At 40.7% G+C, this 16,964-nt stretch overlaps 3 protein-coding genes across 4 annotated transcripts; 1 reads left to right on the forward strand and 2 right to left on the reverse strand.

Moving 5' to 3' along the window:
• The first annotated feature begins 10 nt into the window (after positions 1 to 10).
• On the forward strand, positions 11 to 2,135 carry mmab (metabolism of cobalamin associated B). The gene is made up of 9 exons (XM_005722214.1): positions 11 to 194; positions 785 to 843; positions 935 to 1,028; positions 1,116 to 1,173; positions 1,268 to 1,340; positions 1,420 to 1,517; positions 1,597 to 1,661; positions 1,741 to 1,800; positions 1,893 to 2,135. Exons 1-9 carry the CDS (start codon positions 82 to 84, stop codon positions 1,975 to 1,977), a joined length of 705 nt encoding a protein of 234 aa, XP_005722271.1. The 5' UTR covers positions 11 to 81; the 3' UTR covers positions 1,978 to 2,135.
• Positions 2,015 to 5,880, reverse strand: aldh3b4 (aldehyde dehydrogenase 3 family, member B4). The gene is made up of 10 exons (XM_005722213.1): positions 5,561 to 5,880; positions 4,922 to 5,117; positions 4,698 to 4,808; positions 4,320 to 4,440; positions 4,149 to 4,234; positions 3,544 to 3,625; positions 3,069 to 3,458; positions 2,812 to 2,978; positions 2,615 to 2,714; positions 2,015 to 2,521 (listed from the first exon to the last, which is right to left on the reverse strand). Exons 1-10 carry the CDS (start codon positions 5,611 to 5,613, stop codon positions 2,322 to 2,324), a joined length of 1,506 nt encoding a protein of 501 aa, XP_005722270.1. The 5' UTR covers positions 5,614 to 5,880; the 3' UTR covers positions 2,015 to 2,321.
• A 93-nt stretch (positions 5,881 to 5,973) lies between these two features.
• On the reverse strand, positions 5,974 to 16,722 carry ube3b (ubiquitin protein ligase E3B). 2 transcript variants are annotated; one of them, XM_005722215.2, is made up of 27 exons: positions 16,231 to 16,722; positions 15,863 to 16,031; positions 15,602 to 15,719; positions 15,334 to 15,393; positions 15,138 to 15,242; positions 14,943 to 15,039; positions 14,771 to 14,856; positions 14,575 to 14,657; positions 14,336 to 14,441; positions 14,121 to 14,241; positions 13,830 to 14,007; positions 12,288 to 12,454; positions 12,005 to 12,172; positions 11,743 to 11,914; positions 11,533 to 11,651; positions 11,335 to 11,449; positions 11,122 to 11,221; positions 10,926 to 11,045; positions 10,663 to 10,839; positions 10,444 to 10,554; positions 10,199 to 10,336; positions 10,026 to 10,091; positions 9,883 to 9,941; positions 9,563 to 9,745; positions 9,340 to 9,451; positions 9,149 to 9,241; positions 5,974 to 8,406 (listed from the first exon to the last, which is right to left on the reverse strand). In XM_005722215.2, exons 2-27 carry the CDS (start codon positions 16,021 to 16,023, stop codon positions 8,215 to 8,217), a joined length of 3,207 nt encoding a protein of 1,068 aa, XP_005722272.1. In that variant the 5' UTR covers positions 16,024 to 16,031; positions 16,231 to 16,722; the 3' UTR covers positions 5,974 to 8,214. The 2 variants fall into 2 exon arrangements, with proteins under 2 accessions (XP_005722272.1, XP_005722273.1); XM_005722216.2 differs by having other exon boundaries at positions 16,185 to 16,722.
• Positions 16,723 to 16,964: the final 242 nt, after the last annotated feature.

The raw sequence follows: 16,964 nt of genomic DNA on the forward strand, positions 1-16,964 counted from the left end.
AACTACGGACACCACGGATGGACAAAAAGGGCAATTCTGTCGTTTACCCTTGCTGCTGTCGATACTGTGTTGTAGCTAAAAATGACATCGTTTGTTTTCAGACATTCTCTCCTTCGCGGCGCTCCAGGGACATGCAGGTTCATTAGCGAGTATCGGGCAAAGAGACCGTTGTTTACCCTGTTTTCAGTCAGAAGGTAGCTATACTGTACAGTCCTGTGTCAGCGTTTGTGTGCACAGTGTTGTGCTTCTGTTCGTGTTGTTCGTGTAACTGTCTGTGTAACTAGCAACTGCTGGTTGGCATCTGCCATACAGATCGTTCCTAAAAATACAACAGAATTAAACTCAATGGTCACTTTGTTAGGTACTGTATTGTTGTTGACAATGACATCCCTTTATGACCAAAGTGTACCAATCCTCTTCCAGCAGGATAAGTTGATGTGCCATAACACTCAAATAATCTCAAACTAGTTTGTTGAACATAACAATGAGTTCACTGTACTTAAATGCACTCTGCAGTCACCAGATTTCAATCCAGTAGAGCACCTTTAAGATGTGGTTGTGGTGGCAGCTGACAAATCTGCATCATTGTGTGATGTTAATATAGATCAAAATCTCTGAGGAGTGTTTCCAGCACCTTGTTGTATCTATGCCACATAGAATTAAGGTTCTGAAGACAGGAGAGGGGACCAAACCGATTAAAGCAAGATGTACCTAATATAGTGTTTGGTGAATATATAAAAATACTTAAACACCTTTCCTTTAATATCCTTCTTTTTCAAAACAGTTATGCCACTGGTGAGGACAACAGGGTGCCCAAAATATACACCAAAACAGGAGACAAAGGTTATTTATCATTGTAACTCAGACAACACTACCGCACTGTACTTTTGGAATAAGCAATATTTTAAAAAACTTTGTCTTGATTCCTTCTTAGGTTTCTCAAGCACATTTACAGGAGAAAGAAGGCCAAAAGAAGATCACATTTTTGAAGCCTTGGGGAATACAGACGAGCTGTCATCAGCTATAGGGTAACATTTCTACAATTCAAATATGGCATGTCATTTTAGCATTTTTTTTATGACATGCCTTGTCTAAAGTTACATTAACTTTTACAGGCTGGCAAGAGAGTTTTGCCTTGATAAACGTCATACATTCACTCATCAATTGGACAAGGTTTGATTTTGTCATACTGCATTTCTTAACTTCTTTCAGTTCCTACACCATAAATTCAGAGAGGTTTGTCATCATTTGGCTTTTGTCACCACAGATCCAGTGCGTTTTACAAGATGTGGGCGCCAACATTGCTACCCCTCGATCATCTGCAAGAGAAAGCCATATAAGTATGATAGCTTTGGCTAATCAAGTCTGTTTTTATTTATTGTGTCACATGTGATCACACTCTATTCTGTTTTTTGCAAGAGAGAACAAAATTTATTGCACAGCCAATTGTGGACTTGGAGACCTGGATTGATGAGTTTACAGAAGAACTCCCTCCTTTAACCAGCTTCATTTTACCAGTAAGCTGCGCACGTTTTTAACAAATGTTTGCGTGTCCCTGTTGAACTAATATATACTGGGTTGTTTTTTTTGCCACAGTCTGGTGGGAAGAGCAGCGCAGCTTTGCACTTAGCTCGGACAGTCTGTCGGCGAGCAGAGCGCAGGTTAGTTTTAGTATGATCTATGTAAGGTCGTCCTGAATGACAAAGTAATCTGTAGTTGGTTCTGTTCCCCTCCCCATAGCGTTGCTCCAATTGTGCGATCAGGTGAGGCAGATCCAGATGTTGCCAAGTTCTTGAACAGGTCAGTGTTGTACCTTTTTTATTTAAAAAAAAAAAAAAAAAAAAAAAAATTTCTACTACGTAACTGACAAATATCCTTTCCCTCCCACTCAGGTTAAGTGACTACCTGTTCACAGTCGCCAGATATGCATCTATGAAAGAGGGCAGTGAAGAGAAAATCTACATGAGGCCAGAATGACCAGTCTCACGTGAAGATTAAAATGAAAAGCATTACCTTTTGAGATGCATATACTTTATTCAAACTATAAATACAATACATTTTTATTTTAATGCATTTTCCCCACATTTAATGTTAAAAAAAAAAAATCACAGGTCACAATAAACAGTGTACATCCAAAATATTTGTGTCCTATAAGTTTCAAACATACATTTAGACAAGTTAATATACAGTTAACAATTTTGCCCATAGAAATCCATTCTTGTTGATTCTATAATAATGCGCTTCTGTCTTCCATGGCCTGCTCATAACAAAAGTGGCAGTTTGTTTAATTCCAGCATGGCTGTCATTACCCTCCCACACAGTCACATAATCTGGCACCAGCCCTGGCTTTTCTGGGAAAGGCTGCTGGCCCATGTCATTAGAGACAGATTGCGGTCCTCGAAGGGTGGATAGCGCAGGTAGGTCACACATTCAAACCGTGCGCTTCGTAGCAGACAGGATTTCTTGTGAGAAAATGTATCAAAGCTGTAGCGGCCATGGAAAGAACCCATTCCACTGGCACCTTCAAAGAGGGGAGGGGGGGTTAGTTGGTCAGACTGGCAGATCACTTACAGACTGTCCCACCATCCATACTACTACTGCAGCTTAGACTTACCTACTCCACCAAAAGGTAGAGCCACCATCACACTCTGCAGGATGCAATCATTAGAGCAGAAGCTTCCACTGCAGGTCTCACTCATGAGTCTTGAAATTACCTGCAGTGTCAGAAAAGCCACCACATGATCAGAATAAATCCTACAATGAATTCTGGCTTCAGTTTCCCCCCCTGTTCAATTTGCCTCGTAGACCTACCTTGCCGTTGGTGGAATATGCATACACACAGAGGGGCTTTTCTTGCTTATTGATAAAACTAATAGCCTCATCCACATTGTTTACAGTCAAAATAGGAAGAACTGGACCAAAGATCTCCTTTTGCATGACGGGGTCTGATTCAGCCACATCTGTCAAAACTGTTGGGGCTTCAGATTTAAAAAAAATAAATAAAATTACAGCCATGTTAAAGCAATCTATTAAGTGCAATATGTGTCAAGGAATTTAGCTTTTCATACCAATATATTTCTCTGCTTCTATCACATGTCCACCCACAGCCACCTTGCCAGATCTCCATAAGATCCCTCTAGTACGGTTAAAGATCTCTAGATTGACTATCCGGCCAAAGCTATGTGACTCTTGGGGATTAGAGCCATAAAACTCCATCAGGCAGCACTTGAGGGCCTGTACCAGCCGAGCTTTGACATCTGTGTGGCATAAAATGTAGTCAGGAGCCACCAAACTCTGTCCAGCATTATGAAAACGTGCCCAAGCAATGCGCTGCACAGTGGTGAAAATGTCACAGTGCTGGTCCACGTAACATGGGTTCTTCCCTCCCAGAATCAAGGTGACGGGTGTGAGTGTGCGGGCGGCAGCCAGAGCAATTTTGCTTCCGTCCTCTTTGTTACCTGCAGAGTGACAGCCAAGCTTAAACAGTGAACAAATTCAAAGAACACTTTTTTTTTTAATTAAAGGATGACTAATAAAAATTACCTGTAAAGAAAACATGATCAAATTTGAGCTCAATCACTTCAGGCAAGTCACTCAAGCCTGCAAGAACCGCATGGAAGCATTCCTTGAGGAAAACAAGAGTTTTGTATGAGAATTCCTTTTGTTCCCCCGCTTCAAACAAGCATCTCTTATAATTCAACTAAACTAAAAGCACACACAAAAAAAAATAAAATAAAAAAAAAAAAGCAATATCACTGGTGAGTCAGATATTCAGTCATGGATGACAAAGTGCTCAATTCTGAAATGCCAGATTTAAGTATCTCAAAGTGTAATCTCACCAAATGAAAGCTCATTTGATTACAAGCCAATAAAAGGGTACCTGCTCAAACAGATTCTTACAAAGGAGTCAAATTATTCTGGAAGCTAAAACTATGAAGTGTTTCACTCTCACTGTAGCAACCAAAGTCAGTTATTCTTATGTTAAAGCGAGTGAAGTAAAAATTCATAGTGTGCAGTCTAATCAGCTTCAGAACCAAAAAAAAAAAAAAAAAAAAAAGGGGGGGGGGGAGTATTGCCTTTGATATTTTAAGAAAAATACTGCAAGTTCTTGCAGGGAAAAATCAGTCCCTTTATGCTAGCTTACTCACATTATCCAAGTAGGAGGGAATTAGACGATGGAGAAGCTCTGTTGTGTGCACAGTAGACTCGGAGGGGCTGATGATTGCACAGTTTCCTACACAAATGGAAAATAAAACATCAGTTGCTGTCAGTTAGCCTGAGTCCAGGAGAACTAAATGATGAAATAATACTGGCTGCACCTGCTGCAATGGCCCCGACCAGTGGCACAAGGCACATTTGTACAGGACTACACCAGGTCCCAATGATAAGCACCACTCCCAGCGGTTCACTGATCACCAGACAGTCGTCCAGCGTGGTGGACTAAACAGACCGAATAAATTACATTACAAGTGAAACAGCACAAGTAAAAAGCTGGTAAGGTTCATCATGACACAAACAGAAAAACCACATGAGCTCATTTTATTCCTTTAGAAAGGGGCAATGCAACTTCTGTTTTAATCTGCTTTGCAGGGCTCAGCACAATACATTTCTTTGTAGCAGTACGTGGAATGTTCTCTCGAAAAAGGTCATGATTAATCCCAGTAACATTATCGAGATGATTTAAACAACAGTCTTACCAGGTTTCTTTCCACTTTCTGTGGCTGCATCCACTTCTGTAAGTTGTTAATAGCATATAGAGCCTCATTCTTGACCAGGATCAGTTCAGACACAACCGTTTCAAACCGAGGCTGGTTAAAAACAGAGTAAACTAATATGAAGTCAAAGAAAAAACATTTGACTCTACCATCAGTTCTCACTATTAAAAACAACAACCCTGCAGGGAGACCGCTTCCGCCCTGACCTTATGGAGGTCCCTTCCAAGTGCATCCACAAAGTCACACTCGTGTTCCTCCAGCATCTGCACCACAGCCTCCAGCTGAGCCAGTCTGAAGTTCTCCTTCAGGGTACGTCCAGCTTGAAAGGCGACTCTAGCCCTCCTCAGGAGATCCACGCTTTCCAGAGGATACGTCTTCAGACAGGGGTCCCCGAGCCTGGTCCTGTAACAGTACGCTAGTTTTAACATCACAAGGCGAATGCGCACAATCAGTGTACACACACACACACACACACACACACGTTTATCACTGCACCTTCTGCATGTTAGCCGCCCATGTCTCTGACAAGCAGAGCACGCCTTTACTTTTCGACTCATGTCTGTCTGTGTCAGTCAATAAATCGCTACCGCTGGCCTTTCCGAATGAACCAGTGTGAAATTAAGCTTGTGCACCCGCTCAGCAAGAGCCTCCCACCGGCATATATTGAAAATCCGAATAACTGCAGTGCAGACAGTCAGGTGATGCACATAAAACTAACAAAGCTGGACGCTTAAGCTGAGCCACCCAGAACAGCTGTATCTAATCTAAGGTCATTTGCAATAATAAGTCTCAATTTCTCGCAAGTAGGCCAAAACAAAGGTCTTTTCACTTTTTCTTTTTTTTACCTGCGCAGCGCCTTAAACCATCGTGCTGGAGTCGGACTCGGAGGACGGCTCATGGTTATTGAGAAGCTTCAATCTCAGGCAGCAGCCGGAGTAAAAACGACCAGCAGCTTTCCCAGCAGCGCCGTCCACCTCTCACTAAGGGTCACACGGTGCAATCAGAGAGCACAATGGAGAGTTTGCTTCAGACGCGCGTATTTATACGATAATCCCCCATCCACGGTATTCAAGGGAACCAGAAAATGTACCAATCCCACAGCCTGATGTTAATGTCTCATGCATTCTGTGAATTACCAGCCTTTTACAGAGGCCTGTGTCTCCACTCTTGTTTGCTTTTTCTAAACAGGATCTACAGGTGTTTGTAATCAACTAATTAACGAATGAAAAAAAAAAACCCCACAAATTGTGATCAAATGATTTATATCACACTCGTGTACACGATTTAACATTACATGAGGAGGTATCTTACAAATGGACAAATCTTACATGGGATATTTTTTTTAAATCAATAATGCGCCTTACTATAGTGCAGCGAGATTCCTAGACATTCACTTTTAAAAAGAGAAAGGGGGAACAAAAAAAACTTACAAAGAGCGGTTGAGAACATTTCCGGGATAATTTCTTTTTATTTATTTATTTGTTGTACTAAAAGAGTCAGCATCAGCAATCACTGGTACACTCAAAGTCTTCTCTTGACATCATTTAAACAGATGAGCCACCTCATCGGGAGACAGACAAGCATGTGAGGTATCTTTCACCACTCTTGCACACTACCACGCACACACACACGCACACACACACACTCGTGAGCAGTTGCAGTAGTGTGTCATATAAATCCATTTGCAGTGCTTTCAGTTCTTGCCCAAATACTTTAAGGATCCCCTTAACTGATTTGTCAGGTTTGATTTTAACATCATTTAACAACATTATTAGATTATTAGATAAATTTATTACAACCAGTCTTATGTGTATATATGTAATGGTTGCATTTTCATTATAAATCACTTTTTTTTTCACGAGTTAGTGGCCATCATATAACTTCTTAGAAACATGGTTACATATTAACAAAAATCTCAATTTTCATTCATGACAAAACTTTTTTTTGCATAATAAAGAACTTTGTTAGGTTAGACTTTTTTCCTTCTTCTTCTTCTATCGCTTTTAATGATGCAGTCCTTTTTTTTTCTCCAAATAACCAAAAGTCTGTGCCTGGACCTTCTGCTGTAAATGAACCCTGTGTAAGGTAAAAAATTTTTAAGCTTATAAAGTCACATTCACTCTCATGTCCCTTTCCCCCTCCCTCCCAACTGCCGCAAACAGCAAAATTGTGTGCAACGTTTCCAAGGGAACATCATCAAGTCAAGCGGTCGCATTTGGTTGACGAACCAGTCCATGACATCATTCTTTTCTGCATGGCTTCAAAAGTCCACAGAGATCAGAGAGCATTGTAGTGAAGCCCTCCGTGGTTGTTGTGGTATTACAGTGGTTCCGCTCTGTGTTGCTCCTATAAGCAGAGAATATATCCAGGACCATAGCCCCCACATTTCTATGGCTTGTTTCCAAATCGTGGTTATTGGTTACGGTTGAAACACAGTCAAGCGTGCGAGCAACAGGTGACGACGATTCGTGAGGCACTCGGCATTAATCCAAGGTGTAGTGAGATTTATTTTTTTCCCTAGCATTAGATACACAGAGTAAGAAGACTGGTTTGCTTTGCTTTTCTTCGTGTTTTTAAGGTGGAAGTTGTGCAACATGGAACAGCTGCAAACACAAATAGTGACAAAACATTTCCAGTTCTTTTGGTCAAAAGTAACTGATGCTACAGAAACGACATCTTTCTTTCTTTTCTTTTTCTTTTATCGAAGAGTAAGATCAAACCTTTTAGGGGATTATTTGCTGCGTCACTGGAACTGAGGCAGATTGTTGGTTTTTAAGATCTACTGGGAACATGAAAACCAGAAGGCCAACGTCTCTCTCAGGTGGACCCAGTGTCTTTTAGTGGGGAGAAAAGGGACAGAGCTCAAAAACAATTTTCCTTAAAAATGGGACATAACGTAACGGACAGGATCAGCATTATGAGCCACCACTCCTTCAAGGAGACTGAACACAAAACATTGATTTGTCTTCTACTTATACGAGAAGCATCATGTTCAGGAAAGACACATTAAGACTCATTCAATATAAGCTGTAGGGTGCTGGGATAATGGAATCCAAGCTTACAAGTAACAATGCATCGCTTAGTTTTACACAAGTGAGACGACAATGTGTGTAATGGCTTGCATTGCTTCTGTATTGCTTTCCAGTTCGCTTAAAGTGGGAGTGTTAGACTCATTATTCTGTTAAGCCTGAGAAACATGTATACTCAGTTTCTGGAGGGGTAAAAAGAGAGAGGAAGATGTTAGAAATTGGATTGTTCTGCAGAAACAGCATCCCCCTTTTGATGGGAGACACAGCTTAACTGGAGCTCACTCCCTTAGAGCTCATCCAGATTATAAAAGAGACAAAAAAAAGAAGTAAAGGGTCCTTCAAGAGTCCTGTTTTGTTTGAGTGATGCCCCTTTGATGTTAAAGGCTCCAACGCAGGTAAGCTGAGCCTCTTGCTTGGTATCAGACTGTATAATACAGCCCTCCTGTGCAGATTGTCCTGATGCAACAGAGTTAGGAGAGCTCAAAGCCTGTGTTCATACTGATAGCATAGCGCAGCTTGTCACGTAGGATGCTTTTCTTGCTGTAGTTGGGGAGCTTGAGCAGGTTGAAACATGTAGATGAAGTCGGAAGTCGCCCACCAGGCTCCCTCTTTCGGATGGTGAAGAAGCCCCGGAGGACACTGCCGAGGGTGTCCCCAGTGTCCTACACACATTGGCGAAAATGTCAAATTCATCAGAACACAAGGACACAATCATACACAGGAATTAACCTAGCAGCACATAATATTGGTATAGACCTTTAGGTTTAACTTAATCAACAGCAGAAGGCTTGACAGCCATCTTTATACACAGTCCTTTATTTTCAGGAGTTCCAATCAAATATATCAGGACAAATAAACACAATCATAAATAAAATGTTGATGTTTAACAGCTTATGGAGAACCTTTCAAGGCTGAAACTCGCTAAGATCACCAAACAATGTCTTTCCTCCTTTGTGATGATTTGTCTGGGAAGTTTGTGTTTGTTAGCTTAAATTTTGTCTTCAGCAAATGAAATACAGCGATCCCACTAAGAACATAATCTAATTAATGTAAATGATTCAGGCAACTTTGGCTCTCCAGGCTGAATCTGAATAGAAATTGTAGCCCTCTCTAGATTTTAATTGTGCACATCAGAGCTCATCCAGCTCTTTCTTTCTTCTGTCGTATAATACCACCCCACTACCTCCACTATTGTTTATATACGATGTTTGCTTAACATAACAAGCCATTTCAGGGATTCTACATTACTTTTTCCTTCCTGTCTTTCTATTGCCTTTAGCCTTTTATCTAAAATGAAATGTGAATACCTTCTTTAAAGTTTGCACTGCTTTTTGTTATATAACTGTGGTATTATATATTGTGTTAGTGTCTAAAAATATATATTCCTAGCTCTTTTTTTCTTACCTGATCATCTGAAACTTCCACACAACGGATGGAGAAAGGCGGTTTGAGGTAGGCAAAACCTAGAAGAGGTGGCCTTGAGCAGCTGGTAACAAACTGTGAAAACACATTTAAAAAAAAAAAAAGACAATAAATGGTTAAACTATTGTGGCACCGATAAAAAAAAAAATCTGGCTCAACAAATGACACCTTACTTTGAGGAACATAGCCCTCTCCTCAGCACTGAAATCACTGGACAGGATGTCCCACAGCCAGATGATGACACGATGGCTGCTGTGAAAACCTCCATAGTAGACCGTGTGTTTCCTGAGAATGATGAACATATTTAACTGTTTGCACAAACAGAAAGCATGTACTACAAGCAAAAGACATCCTCCGTATTCGAAAAAAAAGACAAAAAGGTAAAATGGTACATACTTTAGGTCATCTAGATCAATCTCCGCGTTATCTCCTGAAATGAGACGCTGAACCTCAGGGGTGGAAAACATGTGCAACCACTCCGGATTAATGATGCTGCGGAAGCCTCGGATGAAAGCAGCCGTCTGCTCCTTAATTTGTGTGTGCATGCGGAAGTGGGCCATGAGGTGGATGTAGCTGATTCTGCAGGACATGACAAAGATAACATCATCGAGATAACTGGCGAATTCTACAGAATACAAAAAGTCAACAAAACAACATTTCAGACATGAAGTGCTTCCATATCCTTTTATTGTTTTACCGAATTTAAATGCACATACTTGTTTTCATTGGTAACTGGCATGGTTTTTCCCCCAGGTATCAACTCATGACAGACAAGCTACAATGAAACATACAGTTAACTCTTAACTAATGTATTTTGTATATTTATAAATTAAAATGTATAAACATATCCCATCCTTACCTGCCCCATAACATCCTCATCATAGGATAATGTCAGCCCCAGATCCCCTACATCTCCATCATAGCGCTGAAAACAAATCAGAAGTGAAATATGCCCTGGATATCAGACACTGAAATACAACAACGTGAGCTGCAAATTGCAAAAAAGACAAAGTCAGAAGTGTGTGTAGTTACCTTAATGGAAGTGAGGTTCTTGTAAAACTCTGAATCCAGTGAGGGAAGCTCATCAATGGAGCTGTAGAAAGTGCTGTGGTGGTGACCCAAGACTTGGCTAAGGAAGAACGAGGCAAAAGGAACGTCCACAACAATGCCCTGAATAGGCAGAAGTGACAGTGAAACACTGAAGCTCAACCAAACATTTTGTTTGAAATGTATTCAAAGATCTTACAGACATGGTATATTTTAGACATGACACGTACCTCATATACAGCTTTCCCGAGCATCTTCCCCACAAACTCAAACAGCTGCAAATGGTTCTCATGGATGTAAGAGGTGGGCGAAGGATACAGCCTCTCGTTTCCACTTGTGGTCTACAACAAACAATCATCACAACATATTCAGGAAAAAAAGAAAACACACTGAAATTTCGCTACTTAAGTCTTCATGTTTGAAGAATGTCAACTATTTGTTTGAGTTACCTTAAAGAGGTTGAGAGCAGGATTAAAGACTTTCTTAATGATCTCCTCTAAAAACTCCTTGAAGACACCATCCTGGTCGATTCCAGCCTCATCCACACCCAGGTCGTTCACAAACTTCACCCGAATTACGCCTTTTATGGAATTCACTGGTAACCGGCGCAGTTGGTCATATCCATCCTTAAGACAGGGAAATCCTGGTTTTATTAAGGAACAATATATTTGCTTTCATCCAAGTAAATCTATTTGACTGGCTGAAGCCATACCTCTAACATCCGCGAGCGCCGAATAGTAATATGGGTGACATGCGGCGAAGCAGAGCTCGTTTCCACCAGTCCTAAGCTTTCTTTCTCCTTCGTAACAATGTTCCTGAACAGCAGCACCCTCTAAATTGAGAGAAAAAACAATTACACAACTGACCCCCCTCTCACTGCTATAAATGAAAGAATTACATTTACTCACATTTTTATGTGGGATAACGTGTGGGATGTACTGGAGTAAAAGCTGCGCTCTCTTCTTGCCTTTCTCCAACTCTTGGAACAACACGCTAGGCTTTAGATCCCTGAATGCAACAGCAGCAACATGTAAAGATGTGCTTATAAAAAAAAAAGTATATATATATCACGTAAACATGTCATTCTGAAACACAAGGCTAGTCATGCTGTTTGTATTTACTTGCGCAGCCAGTGGTCATCAGGGGTGAACCTCCGCCTGCAGTCTCGCTCATAAAGCACCATCAGCCAGCCATGAACACTGTGGAACAACTCCAGTTTCTCTCCCTTTGCATTTTCTATTAAACACAAAATACACAACAGACGTTTCAATAAGAAAGCATGACCTGCGTAACAGGTGCCATTGTGACACCGCACTCACCTAAGATGCCATCCCATATCATCTTGTACACAAATGTGTTCAGAAAAGAGGAGATAGTAACGAGTTCCTCTATCTTGAAGGACGTTTGTTCTTCATATACTTCAATGTCATCCAGAATTCTGTAACACATTGAAGGTGTGTCATAAAATGCTGCAACCACCTTTTAGAAAGCATGGCTAATGAAAGTAAATAAATAATCTGTGAAATTACGTGATAAGGTGCCGCGAGCAGTCACAGAAGAGCATGAGCATAGCAAGGAGCTGTTTTGACTCTTCGGTGTCATTGTTCAGACACTCCATGAAGAGTTTGAGGCCTCCCTGAGGACCCAGCTCACAGATGAAAGCCCAAAGTTTGGGCAAAAGGTCATCAAGATGTGTAAGACCTTTAAAAAAAAACCCAGAATGAGCAGAGACTGAGTATTGTATCCTTCGTACTTTCAAGTTTAGATAAAATACCAGTTCTTTGGACTGACCAGTGAGTATCTGGAGGCGTATTTGCGTCAGTGTAGACAGTGCGGTCTGGTAGAGCACACAGATGCTGCACACTTTCTGAACTTCAGCTGAGTCGACCCGCTTCCCCCCGACTGGTTTCAGGATGTTACGCACGGAGGCTGACTTCTGAAATGCTCGTTTGAAAAGGTCTTAAAAAAAAAAAAAAAACAGAGACACAGGAGTTCAAAAAGTATTCAAAACATTTCTTAAAAAAATAAACATTGTGCTTACTTAAAAATATCACAACAGAACTTAGGAACTTACTTTTAACTGGTAGGTTATTTTGTGAAGTGCTAGGTTGTGGTGGTGGGGGAGTGGGCTCCTGACTCTCCAGCTTTTTAGAAAGGACGTCACTGAAAAGAGTTCTAATAACAGGTACGCCCCACAGGTGCTGAAGCTGTTTTGTTACCAAGGGCATTGACTCATTAAGACTGCAGAGAACAGAAGACAAATAAGGCAGGTGGGAGAAAATAGTTAAGTACACCATTTCTTTCATCATTTTTTTAGCAAAAGAAAAGTGAAAGTATGCAAGAATACAAACATGTAGACATATTTTCTTCTTCTTTTGGTTGCTCGCTTCAAGGGTCGACAAAGAAGATCATCTACCTCCATCTCACCCTATCTCGAGTATCCTCCTCTGTCACACCAACCCTCAACTCGTCCTCCTTCATGACATCCATGAATCTTCTTTGCGATGTTCCTCTTTTCCTCCTACCTGGCAGCTCCATCTTTACCATCCTTTGTCCTGTATATCTATATCCCTCTTTTGCACACTTCCAAACCACCTCAGCCATGCCTTTCTTCAAACTGCTCTACCTGACTTGTCCCTCTAATCTTCTCTATCCTGGTCACTCCCAATTAAAATTTAATATCTTCAACTCTGTCACCTCCAGCTTCACCTGTTCTCTCGTTGGATGGTTGAACCCACGTATTTAAATTTAGCTTCACTATCTCTACTTCTTGTAGCTTCATCTTACCACCTGTCTCCTTGCACTCACTACAGATCACAATGCCATCTTCAAACATCATGCAGACTCTTGCCAGAGATCATCTGTCAGTCCATCCATCACCACCGCAAACCAGAAAAGGCTCAGATTCTGGGATTCCTGTGCCAGAAGTAATCCCACTCCTACTTTGAACCGATCTGTAACTCCTACCACTGCACCACCCTCATATACCTCTCTGCCTATTCTGATTTCTTCGTGCAGTACTACATTTCCTCTCTTGGTACCCTATTATATGATTTCTCCAGATCCACAAAAACAAAGCACAACTCCTTCTGATCTTCTCTATACTTCACCATCAACACTTTCAAAGCAACAATTGCATGTGTATGATAGATTGTTTCATGTTTATTTTCTTCACGGACTATATACATAATGTATTAATCACATAAAGGGAAAGTGCTCTTTCTCAGCATGAAGCCATACTGCTGCTCGTTCATCATCATGGCTCTTCTTAAACTAGCTTCAACATCTTTTCCCACATATTCATGCCACGGCTCATCAACTCTATCCCTCTGTTGTTGCTACAACTTCGCACTTTTGTCCTTGAAAATCGGTTCTCCATTGCACTTCACTCAGGTGTCCTTTCACTCTCCAAGATTGTCTTAAACAATCAGGTTAAAAAGTCCAGTGCCCTTTCTTCTAGACATCTCCATACCTCCTTAGGTATGTGAAATGAGCCAGCCATATATATTAGCTTAATATACTGTCTAAGTTTTGAATTGAAGCTTTGGGGATCACTATTTCAAGTGAATATGAACTTATTCATATGATTTAAACAAACATGAAGAATTTAACTTACCCATAGTCCACAGTTTGCGAGAACCAGCCCAGCACTTGGTGCCAGTGAGTTAGGTTGGACTTCTTCTGGGATACATATCTCTGGCAGTAGGACAGCATGTCAGTCAGGTCCTTCACAAAGTGGTTGGCCTCCTCTTCAAGCACTTTCTCATTAAGGTAGCCTAAGTGAATTAGGTTTCCTATCAAAAATGAGAAGGAGACATTTAAATAGATATTACTTAGTTGTTTATTAATTTGTACACAAGATGCAACTGACTGAATGTGCACAATTCTTTGAACCAAAATACTATACCTAGTAGACACAGTGTGTGGCTGCCCTCAAGACACACACAGATATCCGAACACTGTTCTTCTCTACTGAGAAACAGAATGAATTTCCGCAGCAGGTCATGCGTCTGGATAGATGACATGCACTGTCAAGGCAAAGAAAATATTAATAAATACTTCCTTACATTTTATTACATTGTCTCACTATGCAATAAAAAACACACATCACAGTGCTTTTACCTCTGGAGTAAGCCCACTGAGGTGGGTTATGATGGCTGGGACTGACATGATGTGGATGAGGAATGATCTCAGCAGATTCTCAGAAAAGTGAGCAGCAATGACGGGCCTGAAAAATACTTGATTTAGTTACAAACGTAGCCTGAAAACAAAAATGTAATTTATAAACAGAACAAACAGACATAACACAACAGCAATTAACATGTCTCCTCTACTTAATTAAAGGTGAAATATTAGCTTACCTTAATGACAAAGTGAAAATGGCTGTCAGAGTGCCTTTGGACAGAGACGGTTTAGAACGAGCCAAGCCATTGGTCAGCAAGATCTAAAGAAGAAAAGCTGACATACAGTGAGCCTTGCATTTCAGAAGAAAGGCAATGTCACACTATTTCAACGCATATCTTCATAAAAATGAGCAAATGAGTCGTAATACTGAACCTGCAGTATTGAGTAAAATCCCTTTTGATTGAGATGGCCCATAATATTTTCACAAATCCTTGTCAAAGCAGGCCTGAGAGCCTCACCTAAAATATTCAGAGGAAATTATATTTTTCTTCCTTGCAAAAAGCAAGACCATGAAACATTTTCCAAAGCTTGACTTCAGGCTTACCCTTTCCCCTGACTATCCGCCAGGTTGATGTGTCTGTGAAGGTTACTAGCATGGTGAGGTACAGTGTCACCAGTTTGTTGTCCTGAAGTATGTCAGGCTGGAAATCACAAAACACGCATATATTTTTATTATTGCACATTTATAGTGATAAAATGAATATCAAAACCTATTTTCGAGCTTTAAATTAAGACTAACCTTTAAATTTTTCAGCAGTTGACAGCAAGTCCAAAGCACATCTTTTATCTGTTTGAGCCAGGGAATAGTGAGGTCTTTGGACAGAGCCAAGGAAACATACCACACCTGAGGGCCAAACAGCCAAAAAGCCATTAAGATGAGAATATGATTGAAAAAGTTTTCAGCATGAAGAGACTTTAAACGCATGCATGTTTACCTTAGGTTCATTTTCAACCTCCATGCTGGCTAGGATAGCACGACAGAGCTTCTCAAACCTCTGAAAAACAAAATAAGAGCCACTTGAATTGCAGAGCAAATGACATGTGTATAAACTACTACTGCTAAGTTTACAGAACCCTCAAGGGTCTGTCAAAAGTGTCAATAATGGTAAGTGCAGATATGAATCTCAACTTTTTTTTACCAGCTATATGACAATGGTTATTATTAACGTATTGATTTAAATACTTGTATAGCTGGTAACTCACCATCTTATCCTCTTGGCAATATATGAATAGTAATTTGCGAGCAATTTTGAAAATTGAAAGTGCATTTCTTTTAGATGTCCCAGTTTCAGAAGCTTGAAAGTAGTCATCAATCTCTTTCCTGTTTAGAGAAGAGGGGAAACACACACACACACACACACAATGAATATAATATTCACTCATTGCATCTATGGTAAAAGCAGTGAACCAAGCTCTTTAAATCACAGTTTTCTAAGAAATCTGCAACAAGAAACCAGCGATCACCTTATTTGCTTCTGGAGCCTGCAGCGACATATAAATCTTCTGACCAGAGCTTGAATGATAATTGCTGCTCTCTCCTTCTCCTTCTGCCCCTTTCTCTCCTCTCTGGCCTGCCTGGCTTTGTCCAGGAACTCGGACTTGGAGCTTTGAGGTACACTAAACATCGTGCACCCTGGGAAGAAATTATTCAAAATCGCTTGGCCGCTGTACAAAAACTATGCATGTGCAGTTATTGATTGCATTTTGGCAGTGGTACCAGCGAAAACATCCGCTCTTTAAGAAGTCTGTGATAAGACAACATCTATGTTGTTTTCAGTAAACTTACCTGCGACAGTTAAGTTCAGAGGATTTTGTCTGTCCTTTGGGCTCACCTTCCGCTATAGCTCCTCGGTCATTTGGGTGTCCATGAGATCCATGCAGGAGAAGAGCAAATTTATTTAATTATTTATTTAAAAAGGAGGCTAACTTGCCATCTCCGGAGCGAAACAGTAAAAATCGAGCAGTGCTGGTTAGCACATAGGGCTAGTTAGCTACTTGCTGGATTAATACTGATCCGGGTGAATTTATTCACATCAATTTCGAGATATTTCTCATCACAGCGGGCTTAGATTTTATCTCATGTCAATGACAGTCTCGCAAACGCCGCGAACACACCGTTTCGAAATGTAAACAATGAGAGGAGATCAGTACATTGACTGCAGCCATTAATCCCCTGTGTCGCATTAAATGAGTCCGGGTAGCGTTTGTCTCCAATTATAACTCACGATTCGAGAGTCGGTATTAATAAAATGTCTGCTATGTGGCAAGCTATCTTGGGTGGTATTGTAACAACAGCGACTTTGTATTTCTGGCGTTGAATAAAGCTACAACCCAGTATGTTGGGTGGGTGGAGGGGGGACTATTATCCCTGTTACTCCTTAAAAAACGGAAATATTTTAATGTAATTAAAACATTTTTTTTTTCCAAATATGCGAGTAACAATATTAGGGTATAACGGATGGGATGTAACGCGAGCTGAGGGAAACTACTGCGTTTTTATTTATTTATCATTTATCACTGCCGGGACACTTTTGCACTTTAACATAAAAATGTCACCTGCCCCTTT

The sequence above is a fragment of the Pundamilia nyererei genome, unplaced genomic scaffold (genome assembly GCF_000239375.1).
Source record: "Pundamilia nyererei isolate P.nyererei 1_Seehausen unplaced genomic scaffold, PunNye1.0 scaffold00006, whole genome shotgun sequence".
In the NCBI taxonomy this organism is placed as follows: domain Eukaryota; kingdom Metazoa; phylum Chordata; class Actinopteri; order Cichliformes; family Cichlidae; genus Pundamilia; species Pundamilia nyererei.